Genomic DNA, 15,000 nt, shown 5'->3' on the forward strand with positions numbered 1-15,000 from the left:
TACTGCTGGGAGATTTGTTTCACACAGGTGATTAGAATCAGCTGTTCTTTCTGTGTACACATTACTTAACATCTAATCAATTAAAAAGTAAATGGGAGCTGTCATTCAGGTCACATTTAGTAGTTTCAAACACACCAAATGTCCACAAAACCAAGGAAGAAGTAGGCAGCTTTAAGGCCCTGGCACACCAACCAGACCTGCCGACCGTCAGGAGGAAAGCCAGTCGGACCGATCGGTCTCCCCGAGGTCCAAAAAGTCCCTCAGAGCTCACCGGAGAGACGCCGACTTCAGCGTACGTTCTGTGCGTGCGAGAGACGTAATGGCTCGCGTCACGTGGGCCTGGCTTCTCCAATCGATCGTAATAGCGGCTCGTTCGAAATACGATATCTCATATTGTACTAAAATAGTTCACCGAAACATGTTTCTGAAAACATTTTAAGAGAGAAATAGGCTGTGTGTGTGTCTCCGTATGTGTCTCTGTGTGTGTGTGTGTGTGTGTGTGTGTGTCTCTGTGTGTGTCTCTGTGTGTGTGTGTTTGGTCCTATGTGTTGTGTGTGTGTGTGTGTGTGTGTGTGTGTGTTGGTGTGTGTGTGTCTCTGTATGTGCTCTGTGTGTGTGTGTCTGTGTGTGTGTGTCTCTGTATGTGTCTCTGTGTGTGTTGTGTGTGTCTGTGTGTGTTTCTCTCTCTGTGTGTGTCTCTGTATGTGTGTGTGTGTGTGTTGTGTGTGTGTGTGTGTGTGTGTGTGTGTGTGTGTGTCTCTGTATGTGTCTCTGTGTGTGTGTGTCTCTGTATGTGTCTCTCTGTGTGTGTGTCTCTGTGTGTGTGTGTCTCTGTATGTGTCTCTGTGTGTGTGTGTGTGTGTGTGTCTCTCTCTCTGTGTGTGTGTCTCTGTATGTGTCTGTGTGTGTGTGTGTGTGTGTGTGTCTCTCTGTGTGTGTGTCTCTGTATGTGTCTCTGTGTGTGTGTGTGTGTGTGTGTGTGTGTGTGTGTGTGTGTGTGTGTGTGTGTGTCTCTCTGTGTGTGTGTCTCTGTATGTGTCTCTGTGTGTGTGTGTGTGTGTGTGTCTCTCTGTGTGTGTGTGTCTCTGTATGTGTCTCTCTGTATGTGTGTGTGTGTGTCTCTGTATGTGTCTCTCTGTATGTGTGTCTCTGTGTGTGTGTGTCTCTGTATGTGTGTCTCTGTGTGTATCTCTCTCTGTGTGTGTGTCTCTGTGTGTGTGTGTGTCTCTGTATGTGTCTCTCTCTGTGTGTGTGTCTCTGTATGTGTCTCTGTGTGTCTGTGTGTGTCTCTGTATGTGTCTCTGTGTGTGTCTCTGTGTGTGTGCTCTGTGGTTGTGTGTGTGTCTCTAGTGTGTGTGTGTGTGTCTCTGTGTGTGTGTGTGTGTGTGTGTGTGTGTATCTGTGTGTTGTTGTGTGTGTGTTTGTGTGTGTGTGTGTGTGTGTGTGTCTCTGTATGTGTGTCTCTGTATGTGTGTGTGTGTGTGTGTGTGTGTGTGTGTGTGTGTGTGTGTGTGTGTGTGTGTGTGTGTGTGTGTGTGTGTCTCTCTCTGTGTGTCTCTGTATGTGTGTGTGTGTGTGTGTGTGTGTGTGTCTCTGTATGTGTGTGTGTGTGTGTGTGTGTGTGTGTGTGTGTGTGTGTGTGTGTGTGTGTGTGTGTGTGTGTGTGTGTGTGTGTGTGTGTGTGTGCGTAGTTCCTGAATCTGTCTTCATTTCAGATCAACAAAAGGTCAGTTTAAAAGATTTTTTCGTCACATTTTCCAGAGGCCGTTCGTCACTCATCTCGCTCGTTATTTCCGGGTTAGCCGGGCAGGCAGTCGGACTCACTCCACCAATCAGATGGGTCATTTGAGTCCGACTGCTCGCCCTCCGACCCAGCCAGTCAGGACGGCCCAAAATGAACGCGGATGGACGACGGCACTGAACACACCGAACAGACTCGAGTCACTGACCTCGCCAGACCGTCCCACGGCCGATTATCGGCTCGGTGCGTCAGCGCCTTTAGAGAAACTGTCATTTGCTGTAATTAATATGTCACCTGTGATGGGGGCTTCCACTTCCAGCATGCATTTCTCCTGGCGCAGGATGCCGGCTCCGTCGTTGATGATGCGTAGAGCCGTCTCCTCCTCCAGCCGGCCCTCCTTCACCAGATGGGCCTTCAGCACGTCCACGCTGGGCCTCCCGTCCACGTACAGGTCTTTGACCGACAGGCGCGTACCGGGAGGATATGGCACCGCTACAAAACAGATGGGAGAGAGAGTCAGAGAGAGTCAGCTGCACACTGACGTCAGCACACACTCTGAAGACAGGAAGGCTTGGTCCGCTTTCTACAGTGAACTACTGTTACCTAAGCTTTTAAAATGAAGCAAACACAAACAGGAGATGTTCCTCCAAAATAAAAGGAGATATCTTTAATCCTGCTGTTGTCAAATTAGGCACGTTTATAAAAACTTTCTATATCAGAACTATGACAAAAGAACGTTGGAAAAACAAATCAAAATATTTATTTTTTTAAATGCTGAAAAAAATGACCCAAAAAAAACAGAAAAGTGACCAAAAAAAACATGTTTGAAAAAAGTGACGAAAAATTGGAAAAAAAGTGGAGGGGGAAAACATAGGAAAAAGCGACAAAAAACAATTGACAAAAACATAAATAAAAAAGACAAAAAGTGACAAACAAATTGAATGAAATCGACAAAAATGTCGAGAAAAGTGTAGAAAAAAAACAACAACAAAAAGTTGAAATTTCGACCCAGATAAACAGAAAGTTGCAGGTCGACAGGAGGACAAGACAAGGCTTAAAATGAAGCAATAAAAACAGGAGATAAATCAGGAATAAAAGGAGTCACACACACAGAGACACCCGGTTACAAACAGCTGATCCTGGTTCACTGAGATCTGTCTCCAGACTCGAGCTGCAGATGATTAATCCTTTAGTCGTCAAATATTCTAATAATCCATCAATCAGTTGGAGTCATTTGTGATGATAAAACAAGTAAACGTGTGTGATGTCAGCTTGTTAAATGCAGGGTTCATACGCATTGTAACCAATACTTTTCGGCAAATTTCCATGACTGTGTTCAGTCAACGTTACAATAAGAATAAAAATCTGGTCTTGACCAACTGCCACTGTTCGTTTGAAAGCCATGATGTCTCTCGCTCTCTCTGGGCGGGCAAAGCAGAGAAAGGGGAGGTAACCTTGCTCCTTATGACCTCATAAGGAGAAGATTCCTGATTGGTCCATCTGAGCTTTCATTTCCTCAAATGCAGAGCAGGATACCCAGGACTCGGTTTACACCTATCACCATTTCTAGTCACTGGGGGGCCATAGACAGGCTGGGGGAACTCATATTAATGTTAAAAAACCTCATAAAGTGGCACCTTTAAAAAAAAAATTCCATGACTTTTCCAAAACTTTCTGTTTCCAAAACCTTCCCAGTCCTGGAATTTGCATTTTTCAAATTCCATAACTTTTCCAGGTTTTTTCAAAACGTATGAAGCCTGTAAATGTGAATATTTTCTAGTTTCTTCTCTCCTCTGTGACAGGAAACTGAATCCTCCTTCCTTCCTTCTCTCCTTTGCTTCCCTACATACATCCTTCCTTCTCTCCTTTCCTTCCCTACGTACGTCCTTCCTTCTGTCTTCTTTCCTTCCTTCTGTCCTGTCTAATTTATTGTTCCTCTACTTTCCTTCAATCCTGCCTTCCTTCCCTTTTCTTTCCATCCTTGCCTCCTTTGTTATCATTCCTTTCCTTACCTAGCTTCCTCCCTACGTACTTCCATTCTTCTTTCCTTCCCTCCTTACATCCTGACTTAAAAAACGTACATGTAGAGCTACAAAGATGAATGGATTAGTTATCAACTGTTTAATTAATCTCCATCTATTTAGATCATCTACTAATCAGTTTGAGTCATTTTTTTTGTAGAAACAGGTGAACTTGTGTTGTTGAATTCACTCACACTCACACACACACACACACACACACACACACACACACACACACACACACACACGAGTAACTAAGAACCAGAGTAACTAAGAACCGGAGTAACTAAGAACCGGAGTAACTAAGAACCAGAGTAACTAAATACCAGAGTAACTAAGAACCGGAGTAACTAAGAACCGGAGTAACTAAGAACTGGAGTAACTAAGAACCGGAGTAACTAAGAACCAGAGTAACTAAGAACCAGAGTAACTAAGAAACAGAGTAACTAAGAAACAGAGTAACTAAGACCCAGCGTAACTAAGAAACAGAGTAACTAAGATCCAGAGTAACTAAGACCCAGCGTAACTAAGAACCAGAGTAACTAAGACCCAGCGTAACTAAGAACCAGAGTAACTAAGAACCAGAGTAACTAAGAACCAGAGTAACTAAGAACTCTGGTAACTGAGTACACACACACACACACACACAACACAGACACACGCAGACACAGACACACACACAGTAACTACGAACCAGAGTAACTAGGTACCAGAGTAACTAAGAACCGGAGTAACTAGGAACCAGAGTAACTAAGAACCAGAGTAACTAAGAACTCTGGTAACTGAGTACACACACACACACACACACACACGCAGACACAGTAACTACGAACCAGAGTAACTAGGTACCAGAGTAACTAAGAACCGGAGTAACTAAGAACCAGATTAACTAAGAACCAGATTAACTAAGAACCAGAGCAACTAAGAACCAGAGCAACTAAGTACACACACACAGACAGACAGACCGAGACAGACACACACCCACCCACCCACACACACACACCCCCAGACACTCAGGCTCTACACTTGGAAGCCAGTAGTTTCCGTGATATTTCCCGAGCTGCAGTGGAGACGCTGATGCATCATGGCGTGTTGGGGCCTGACCTGAAGACAAAGGAGAACAGTTTGGCAGCACAAAGCCGCCCCTGGGAGGAAATACCAAACAGCTTAATACCTGAAAACACACACACACACACACACACACACAGGAGAGAAAGTGCATAGAATGGGTTTTTTGATACTGAAATTAAAAGGAGGTGCTAAAATGTAAAGTGTTAATTGAGACTTGCATAATTACAAAGTGTCTTAAGAAGCTGGGGGAGCTGGTGTCGTGGCTGATTGTTGGTCATTCTGTATGTTGGGACTGAAAAGGACCAAAAAGTAAAAACGCTCTTTAGGTTTCGCAGCGATCAAAACTTCCATCTCCCCAGCGGTGTAGTCTACGTGATACGCAGGAATACACAGTATACCCACTAACAAAGCTCCAGGATTTCCATAAGCCCACTTAAAGATGCCCAGTGATACGCAACAACATAGTTTCGTGACAGAACTTTCACTTCAGATATTTGAATCACAAATATGGGGTCGAGTAATGTGACAGCAAACTGAACTACTACTGGAGGACATGCAGAGAGACTTCTCTCATCTCTCAGCACAGTGTGGAGTGTGGAGTGGCGTGAATTGTGTGCGTGAATGGCGTGCATAGTGTGCGTATTGTGTGCATGAAGGTGTGTAGTGTGTTACATGAGGTATTGTGCATAGTTGCGTGTAGTGTGTGCATAATGTATTGATGGGTAGTTTGTGCATGTAGTGTGTGCATGAGTCGTGAGTGGTGTGTGCATAGTGCGTGAGTATGTGCATTAGTCGTGAATTTTGTGCATGAATTATTGTGTGCATAGTGTGTGAATATTGTGCATAGTGCGTAGTGTTATTGCATGAGTGTAGTTAGTGTTATTGTGCATAGTGTGTGCATAGTGCGTAGTGTGTGCATAGTGTGTGCGTAGTGCATAGTGCGTAGTGTGTGCATAGTGCGTGATATTGTGTGTGCATATAGTGTGTGCATGAATGTATTACAGGTGCATAGTGTGTGCATAGTGTGTAGTGTGTGCATAGTGTGTGCATAGTGCGTAGTGTGTGCATAGTGCGTGAATTATTATGTGTGCATAGTATGCGTGAAGTATGTGTGCATGAATGGTAGTGTGTGCATAGTGTGTGCAGTGTAGATTATGTGGATTAGTGTGCATAGTGCGGATGTGCATTAGTGTTGCATTATGTGGTGTAGTGTGTGCATAGTGTATATAGCGTGAAGTGTGCATTTAGTGTGTGCATAGTGTGCATAGTGCATTAGTGTGTGCATAGTGTGAATTAGCATAGTGTGTGCATAGTTGTGCATTAGTGTGTGCATTATAGTGCGTAGTGTGCATAGTGTGTGATTAGTGGTGCATAGTACGTTGTGTGCATTATGTGTTAGTGCGTAGTGTCTAGTGCATAGTGTCTAGTGCGTAGTGTGTGCATAGTGTTGTAGTGTCGTAGTGTGTCGTAGTGTTTAGTGTGTAGTACGAGGTAAATTAGTGCGTGAGTGTGGGGGTGTGCATAGTGTGTGCTAGTGCGTAGTGTGTCGTGTCTGAAGTGCGTGAGTGTGTGCATAGTGTGTGCATGATAGTGCGTGAATAGTGCATAGTGTGTGCGTGTCGTGTAGTGTGCAGGTAGTGTAGTGCATGTAGTGTGCTTGATATGTGTGTGTATAGTGTGTGCGAGTGTGTGCATAGTGTCGAGTAGTAGTGTCGCATTAGTGCGTGATGTGTGTAGTTGCGTAGTGTATGCTAGTGCGTGATAATTGTATGTATGTGTGTGAGTGTGTGCATAGTGTCGTGAGTATGTGCATTAGTGTGTAGTGCTAGTGTGTGATATGTGTTGTGTGTGTGTTTGTGTGTGTAGTGTCTAGTGAGTGTCTTAGTGTGTGCGTATTTGTGTGCATTAGTGCGTGCTAGTGTGTGCTGCATAGTGTCATAGCGTGAGTGTCTAGTGCGCGTAGTGTGTGCATTAGTGTGAAGTGGCATAGTGTTTGAAGTGCGTGAGTGTTAGTGTGCGTAGTGCAGCGGTGGGGTGTGGCGTGAGTGTCTTAGTGTGTGTAGTGTAGTGCGTGAGGTGTGTAGTGCGTAGTCAGGTGCGAGTGTGTTAGTGTGCGTAAGTCGATTAAGTGCGTGAATAGTGTTTAGTGCAGAGTGTGTGAGTGCGTATAGTGTGGTGCATTAGTGTGAGGTGTGCATAGTGTCTAGTACGTAGTGTCTAGCAGCGTGAGTGTCTGGCGTGCTAGTGGTTTGAAGTGTGGTGATAGGTCTAGTCGTCGTGTGGTTAGTGCGTGAGTGTTCGTGAGTGTCTGAGGTGAGTGTCTTAGTGTGTATTGTGGGAGTGTGAAGTGGTTCAGGTGCTGGGTGTGTGGCGCATATTGTCGTGTAGTGTGTGCGTGAGTGTTAGTGCGTTTAGTTTGCAGTGTAGAGTTTATTGCATAGTGCGTGGGTGTGTGCATAGTGCATAGTGTGTGCATAGTGCATAGTGTGTGCATAGTGCATAGTGTGTGCATAGTGCGTAGTGTGTGCATAGTGCGTAGTGTGTGCATAGTGGCGTGGTATTAATAGTGTCAATAGCGTAGTGTCTAGTGCGTTGGTATGTGCATAGTGCGCGTAGTGTCTGGTTCGTAGTGTCATAGTGCGTAGTGTCTAGTGCGTAGTGTCTAGTGCGTAGTGTCTAGTGCGTAGTGTCTAGTGCGTAGTGTGCGCATAGTGCATAGTGTGCGCATAGTGCATAGTGTGCACATAGTGCATAGTGTGCGCATAGTGCATAGTGTGCGCATAGTGCGTAGTGTCTAGTGCGTAGTGTCTAGTGCGTAGTGTCTAGTGCGTAGTGTCTAGTGCGTAGTGTCTAGTGCGTAGTGTCTAGTGCGTAGTGTGTGTTTAGCGTGCGCGTGTGTAGCAACCGGGCCCCAATGCTCCGCCTACACCAACACCAGTATCCTCCCTTCACCACATCTAAGACTAATATAAGGAGTCTATTTTATTTTGTCCTCTTTGCTTTGGGGTCAACTTGTGTGATCCAGGCTCAGGTCCCTGATGTGAAAGAACCTCTTACTGCTTTATATTCCACTATATTTTTGATATATTTTAAATGTCATTTGTGTTTTTTCTTCTCATAGGATAAATAAAAAGGTATTCTCACTATAAATTGGTGCATTAAAGTGTATCAGAAAGCAGGAAATGAAGTCTTTGACGCTCAAAATAACCCTGGGGGGAGGACACCCAGACCCCAGACTTTGATATTTTATTTATATTTTACTTTATTGACAAAAGAGCTTTCTGAACTGTCTGTGAAATGGATCAACGGAGGGGAGAGAAACCAGTGTGGCCCTAAATGACAGCAACACACAGTAAAGACTCTCCTATCACATTGAGCTGAAATTGAAACATTGTGCTGCAATCTTAACAGTCTATGGCTACAACATATGTTGTAAGGTTTCAGTCAATGTTTTTTGGGGGGTAACGACCGGCACCGGCACATTTGGCTGAGATTTTAAACCTTCGTGAACACACGTAATTATGTCTGGTGTTGTATTGGTTTGCCCTCTTATAGACATATCGCGCACAATTAGACAAATATATTCAACCATGTGTTTTTGTTAGAGGGAATATTCAAATGTCGTTTTGGGCCAGTTTTGACAGCCGTACTGTTCTGTGTCATCCTGAATTTGCATGAATGCAGATTGTGGCGTTAGATAGAGAAATTAAGCAAGCTGGTAGATGAGGAACTTTGCATCTATTTCATACAGACAAAGAAGTCAGCGTCCTTATACAAAACTCAGACAGGATCACTGCAATCTCCCAACCACACCGAGCCCTTCACAGGCACTTCCTCGTGTCAACACACACACACACACACACACACACACACACACACACACACACACACACACACAAAACACAAAAAAAAAAAAAAAAGAGAGAGACAGAGAGGAGAGGGAGAGAGAGGGCAGAAGAGACAGAGCGAGAGCACACACAACAAGAGAGCACACACACAGAGAGACAGAGAGAGAGAATACAGAGAGAGAGAGAGAGACAGAGAGAGAGAGACAGGGGGAGAGAGGGCGAGAGACAGACGCGAGACAGGAAGCGAGACAGAGAGAGACAGAGAGACAGAGAGAGAGAGAGACAGAGAGAGAGACAGAGAGAGAGACAGAGAGAGAGACAGAAAGAGAGAGAGACAGAGAGAGAGAGAGACAGAGAGAGAGAGTGAGAGAGACAGAGAGACAGAAAGAGAGACAGAAAGAGCGAGAGAGACAGAGGGAGAGACAGAGCGAGAGAGAGAGAGAGAGACAGAGAAGAGACAGAGAGAGAGAGACAGAAAGAGAGAGAGAGTGAGAGAGACAGAGAGACAGAAAGAGAGAGACAGAAAGAGAGATTGACAGAGAGAGAGAGACAGAGAGAGAGACACACACAGAAACGGCCCAGTGGTCTAGTTTAGTGTGAAACTCTGAAACCAAACCAGGTCGCGGGCATTCAGCCAATCACGTCATCAGCTCCTGAACTGGTTCATCCCCGGCAGAGGGGACCAGCGCGGCGCGAGACAGACGTGTGATGGGACGAGACGATTAGTGAAGAAGAAGCCCGCGTGGAGGACAGCGCAGAGAGAGAGAGAGAGAGAGAGAGAGAGAGAGAGAGAGAGAGAGAGAGAGAGAGAGAGAGAGAAGAGTTGTGAAATGAGGCGTAGCCGGCCTCTGGAGGAAGTGGTATTCAAATAATTAACAGCCAGAGATGCTCTGCTCCCCGCCAACTGGCGAGAAGAGAGAGAGAGAGAAACCTTCCCGTTAATAAAGTGCGCCACACAACTCAGTAACAGCTCCACGTCTCACAGCTTAACCCTGCTGCTGTCTCAGGGTCAAATCACACCCATTATCAAAGTTTATATATCACTACACTGGTTTAAAGAAACCCAGAACACTGTGTGTGTGTCTGTCTGTCTGTCTGTCTGTGTGTGTGTCTGTCTGTCTCTGTGTGTGTCTGTCTGTCTCTGTGTGTGTCTGTCTGTCTCTGTGTGTGTCTGTCTGTCTCTGTGTGTGTCTGTCTGTCTCTGTGTGTGTGTGTGTGTGTGTTTGTCTCTGTCTCTCTATGTATTTGTGTGTGTGTGTGTCTCTGTGTGTGTCTCTATGTGTCTGTGTGTGTGTGTCAGTCTGTGTTTGTCTGTGTGTGTGTGTGTGTGTGTGTGTGTGTGTGTGTGTGTGTGTGTGTGTGTGTCTCTGTGTGTGTGTGAGTGTGTGTGTTTGTCAGTGTCTGTCTGTCTGTGTTTGTCTATGTGTTTGTGGGTGTGTGTGTCTCTGTGTGTGTCTGTGTGTGTGTGTGTGTCTGTGTGTGTCTGTGTCTGTGTGTGTGTCTGTGTGTGTGTGTGTGTGTGTGTCTGTGTGTGTCTGTGTGTGTGTGTGTGTCTGTGTGTGTCTGTGTTTCTATGTGTCTGTGTGTGTGTCTGTGTGTTTGTGTGTGTGTGTCTGTGTGTTGACCAACAAGCAAAAGTGTCCAAAAAAGTATTAATCTTTTTGACCTAGAATGACAACACAAGGATCAAGTAAACTGACTCAATAACTTCACAATACCATTTAATTTGCCTTGTTTGATGCTGAACTTTGTCCCCGTTGGCCACCGTAGAGTCTGTGGTCAGCAGCCAGTCAAACATAAACAAACCGAGAGCGAATCCAAACAGACGACGGCTTTGTTTCTGATTCTGCTGCTCCGCACAAACAGCCGCCACATCCGAATGGTTCTGCTGCTCTCCGGTCGGTCCACGAGCACGAACGCCAAGGTCAACGTCAGAGCCGCGTCGGCCAAACACAGCACGGCCGCCAACAGGCCATACAAAAGATCATCTGTGGGTGGGTTAGACACCTCTAGGTCAGACGAGGGCTGAGTTAAAATAATCAAATCTACAGTTAAAATGGATCTTTGTTTTGTGATAGATTCATAAAATCCACGAATGGATGTTTTAAAGCGCCCATATTATGCTCATTTTCAGGTTCATAATTGTATTTAGAGGTTGCACCAGAATAGGTTTACATGGTTTAATTATCAAAAAACACCATATTTTAGTTGTACTGCACATTGCTGCAGCTCCTCTTTTCACCCTGTGTTCAGCTCTCTGTTTTAGCTACAGAGTGAGACCTCTTTTCTTCTGTACTACCTTTGATTGCACTCGCACATGCTCAGTAGCTCAGATCGTAGATCATGTCAGCTAGCTCCATAGACAGTAAAAGAAAGGCTGTTTCTCCGACTTCAGTCAGTTCCAAGGCAGGATCAGCTGGGAGACTTCTTCTAAACCAGGGCGCACATGGAAGTAGTTCTTTTGGAGATGATGGTGAACTTATGTGTGTTGTAGCAGTGCTTTGCTATTGAGAATGAGCTAGCATGCTAACGGTCGCGGTCAGCCCCTTCGTTTCGGCTAGTGCCGTAGAAAGCCGTGCCGATTTTGATCAGCTCACCCGGAGACTGAAGGCAGGACACATTCAGAAACCGTATCGCACTCAGAACACCATGGATGGACTTTTTCCTAAGTTTGTATGTGTGTGGAAGCACCAGAGACACACTTTCTCACAGCCTGCTGCATTGAACGCTCCACCTACATAAACACCTTCCCTCACCAGATCCATGTCCACTTTCTCACAGCCTGCTGCATTGAACGCTCCACCTACATAAACACCTTCCCTCACCAGATCCATGTCCACTTTCTCACAGCCATGTCCACTTTCTCACAGCCTGCTGCATTGAACGCTCCACCTACATAAACACCTTCCCTCACCAGATCCATGTCCACTTCCTCACAGCCTACTGTATTGAACGCTCCACCTACGTAAACACCTTCCCTCACCAGATCCATGTCCACTTTCTCACAGCCTACTGCATTGAACGCTCCACCTACGTAAACACCTTCCCTCACCAGATCCATGTCCACTTCCTCACAGCCTACTGCATTGAACGCTCCACCTACGTAAACACCTTCCCTCACCAGATCCATGTCCACTTCTCACAGCCTACTGCATTGAACGCTCCACCTACGTAAACACCTTCCCTCACCAGATCCATGTCCACTTTCTCACAGCCTGCTGCATTGAACGCTCCACCTACGTAAACACCTTCCCTCATCAGATCCATGTCCACTTCCTCACAGCCTGCTGCATTGAACGCTCCACCTACGTAAACACCTTCCCTCATCAGATCCATGTCCACTTTCTCACAGCCTGCTGCATTGAACGCTCCACCTACGTAAACACCTTCCCTCACCTGATCCATGTCCACTTTCTCACAGCCATGTCCACTTTCTCACAGCCTGCTGCATTGAACGCTCCACCTACAGTAAACACCTTCCCCTCACCAGATCCATGTCCACTTCCTCACAGCCTACTGAATTTGAACGCTCCACCTACATCAAACACCTTCCCTCACCAGATCCATGTCCACTTCCTCACAGCCTACTGCATTGAACTGCTCCACCCACGTAAACACCTTCCCTCACCAGATCCATGTCCACTTTCTCACAGCCATGTCCACTTTCTCACAGCCTGCTGCATTGAACGCTCCACCTACGTAAACACCTTCCCTCACCAGATCCATGTCCACTTTCTCACAGCCTGCTGAATTGGGCAGCTCCCACCTACGTAAACACCTTCCCTCACCAGATCCATGTCCACTTCCTCACAGCCTACTCGTATTGAACGCTCCACCCACGTAAAACACCTTCCCTCACCAGATCCATGTCCACTTCCTCACAGCATACTGCATTGAACTCTCCACCTACGTAAACACCTTCCCTCACCTGATCCATGTCCACTTCCTCACAGCCTACTGCATTGAACGCTCCACCTACGTAAACACCTTCCCTCACCAGATCCATGTCCACTTTCTCACAGCCTACTGCATTGAACGCTCCACCTACGTAAACACCTTCCCTCACCAGATCCATGTCCACTTTCTCACAGCCCGCTGCATTGAACCTCCACCTACGTAAACACCTTCCCTCATCAGATCCATGTCCACTTCCTCACAGCCTGCTGCATTGAACGCTCCAACCCACGCTAAACACCTTCCCCCATCAGATCCATGTCCACTTTCTCACAGCCTGCTGCATTGGAACGCTCCACCTACGTAAACACCTTCCCTCACCTGATCCATGTCCACTTTCTCACAGCCATGTCCACTTTCTCACAGCCTGCTGCATTGAACGCTCCACCTACGTAAACACCTTCCCTCACCAGATCCATGTCCACTTTCTCACAGCCTGCTGAATTGAACGCTCCACCTACGTAAACACCTTCCCTCACCAGATCCATGTCCACTTCCTCACAGCCTACTGCATTGAACGCTCCACCTACGTAAACACCTTCCCTCACCAGATCCATGTCCACTTTCTCACAGCCATGTCCACTTTCTCACAGCCTGCTGCATTGAACGCTCCACCTACGTAAACACCTTCCCTCACCAGATCCATGTCCACTTTCTCACAGCCTGCTGAATTGAACGCTCCACCTACGTAAACACCTTCCCTCACCAGATCCATGTCCACTTCCTCACAGCCTACTGCATTGAACGCTCCCACTTCGTAAACACCTTCCCTCACCAGATCCATGTCCACTTTCTCACAGCCTACTGCATTGAACGCTCCACCTACGTAAACACCTTCCCTCACCAGATCCATGTCCACTTCCTCACAGCCTACTGCATTGAACGCTCCACCTACGTAAACACCTTCCCTCACCAGATCCATGTCCACTTTCTCACAGCCTACTGCATTGAACCTCCACCCACGATAAACACCTTCCCCTCACCAGATCCATGTCCACTTTCTCACAGCCTGCTGCATTGAACGCCTCCACCTTACGTAAACACCTTCCCTCATCAGATCCATGTCCACTTCCTCACAGCCTGCTGCATTGAACGCTCCACCCACGTAAACACCTTCCTCACCAGATCCATGTCCACCTCCTCACAGCCGCTGCATTGGCACTCCAACCCACGTAAACACCTTCCCTCATCAGATCCATGTCCACTTCCTCACAGCCTGCCGAATTGGGAACCTCCACCCACGTAAACACCTTCCCCTACTCAGATCCATGTCCACTTTCTCACAGCCGCTGCATTGAACGCTCCACCTACGTAAACACCTTCCCTCATCAGATCCATGTCCACTTTCTCACAGCCTGCTGCATTGAACGCTCCACCTACGTAAACACCTTCCCTCACCAGATCCATGTCCACTTTCTCACAGCCTGCTGCATTGAACGCTCCACCTACGTAAACACCTTCCCTCACCAGATCCATGTCCACTTTCTCACAGCCATGTCCACTTTCTCACAGCCTACTGCATTGAACGCTCCACCTACGTAAACACCTTCCCGTCATCAACGGCGCCGTCACTACGGCGAACCAGGTAGCGTGCAGAGTGCAAGTGTAGGGTTCGTGTCTGTGGGAAAAAATTCTAAGGTTCAGCAGAAACCCAACCCCGTCAAAAAGCCCAAATATTTAGCCCAATCAGAAGCCCAATCCTGTAGGGCTGCCACCTCTTAGTCGATTAGTCGACTAATCGGTCGTTTTGGTCTTAGTCGACTAAGATTTCTTTAGTTGATAAGTCATTTTTTTATGCTTATTCGTGCTTAATTACTCATTTCCAAGAAACTTATGAGCACATTTATGGTAAACATGAGATTTAAAGTGGTGCTTTTGAAGGATTAATTGTGGAGAAACTCAGTTTTACAGATGGTTAATTAACTACATTTATATTGTGCTTTTCTAGTCTTAACCACCTCTCAAAGCGCACAGCTCTGTCAATTAAATCAACCAATCAAGTGTTAGTGGACTAAGAACTTCTTTAGTCGAGGACAGCCCTACAGTCCTGGATTCAGTGCATCCATTTTTTTTTTATATTAATTTCCTTTGAGGCGGGTAGAGTTAATGGATAAGAACATGGGAGAAGCGTTTTTCTCGCCTTTTTACTACAGCCAGTTTCACACACTTCTGCGTCACCATATGCACGCAGAGGAAAATATCTGATTGAGATAATTTTTTACTGATATTGCGATATGATTCAGGATATTGCAGATAATGATCATTTTTGTATCACTATTCTCATTTTGCCTTTTTGAAAATTGCCCTAGTCCATATTTAGCCAGGTTAACAACAGACTTTTTGGCATTTTGATACGGCATTCCCA

The 15,000-nt window shown here is 46.1% G+C and overlaps 1 protein-coding gene across 4 annotated transcripts in view; it reads right to left on the reverse strand.

The window, feature by feature from the left end:
- The window catches only part of ppp3ccb (protein phosphatase 3, catalytic subunit, gamma isozyme, b), a 50,551-nt gene that overhangs the window by 31,110 nt on the left and 4,441 nt on the right, over positions 1-15,000 (reverse strand). For all 4 annotated transcript variants that reach the window (XM_039779118.1, XM_039779120.1, XM_039779117.1 and 1 more), the window contains exon 2: positions 2,036-2,233. In XM_039779118.1, the coding sequence (XP_039635052.1) occupies positions 2,036-2,233 (198 nt within the window). The remainder of the gene's footprint in view (positions 1-2,035; positions 2,234-15,000) is intronic.

The sequence above is a fragment of the Perca fluviatilis genome, chromosome 17, assembly GCF_010015445.1.
Source record: "Perca fluviatilis chromosome 17, GENO_Pfluv_1.0, whole genome shotgun sequence".
Taxonomy (NCBI): domain Eukaryota; kingdom Metazoa; phylum Chordata; class Actinopteri; order Perciformes; family Percidae; genus Perca; species Perca fluviatilis.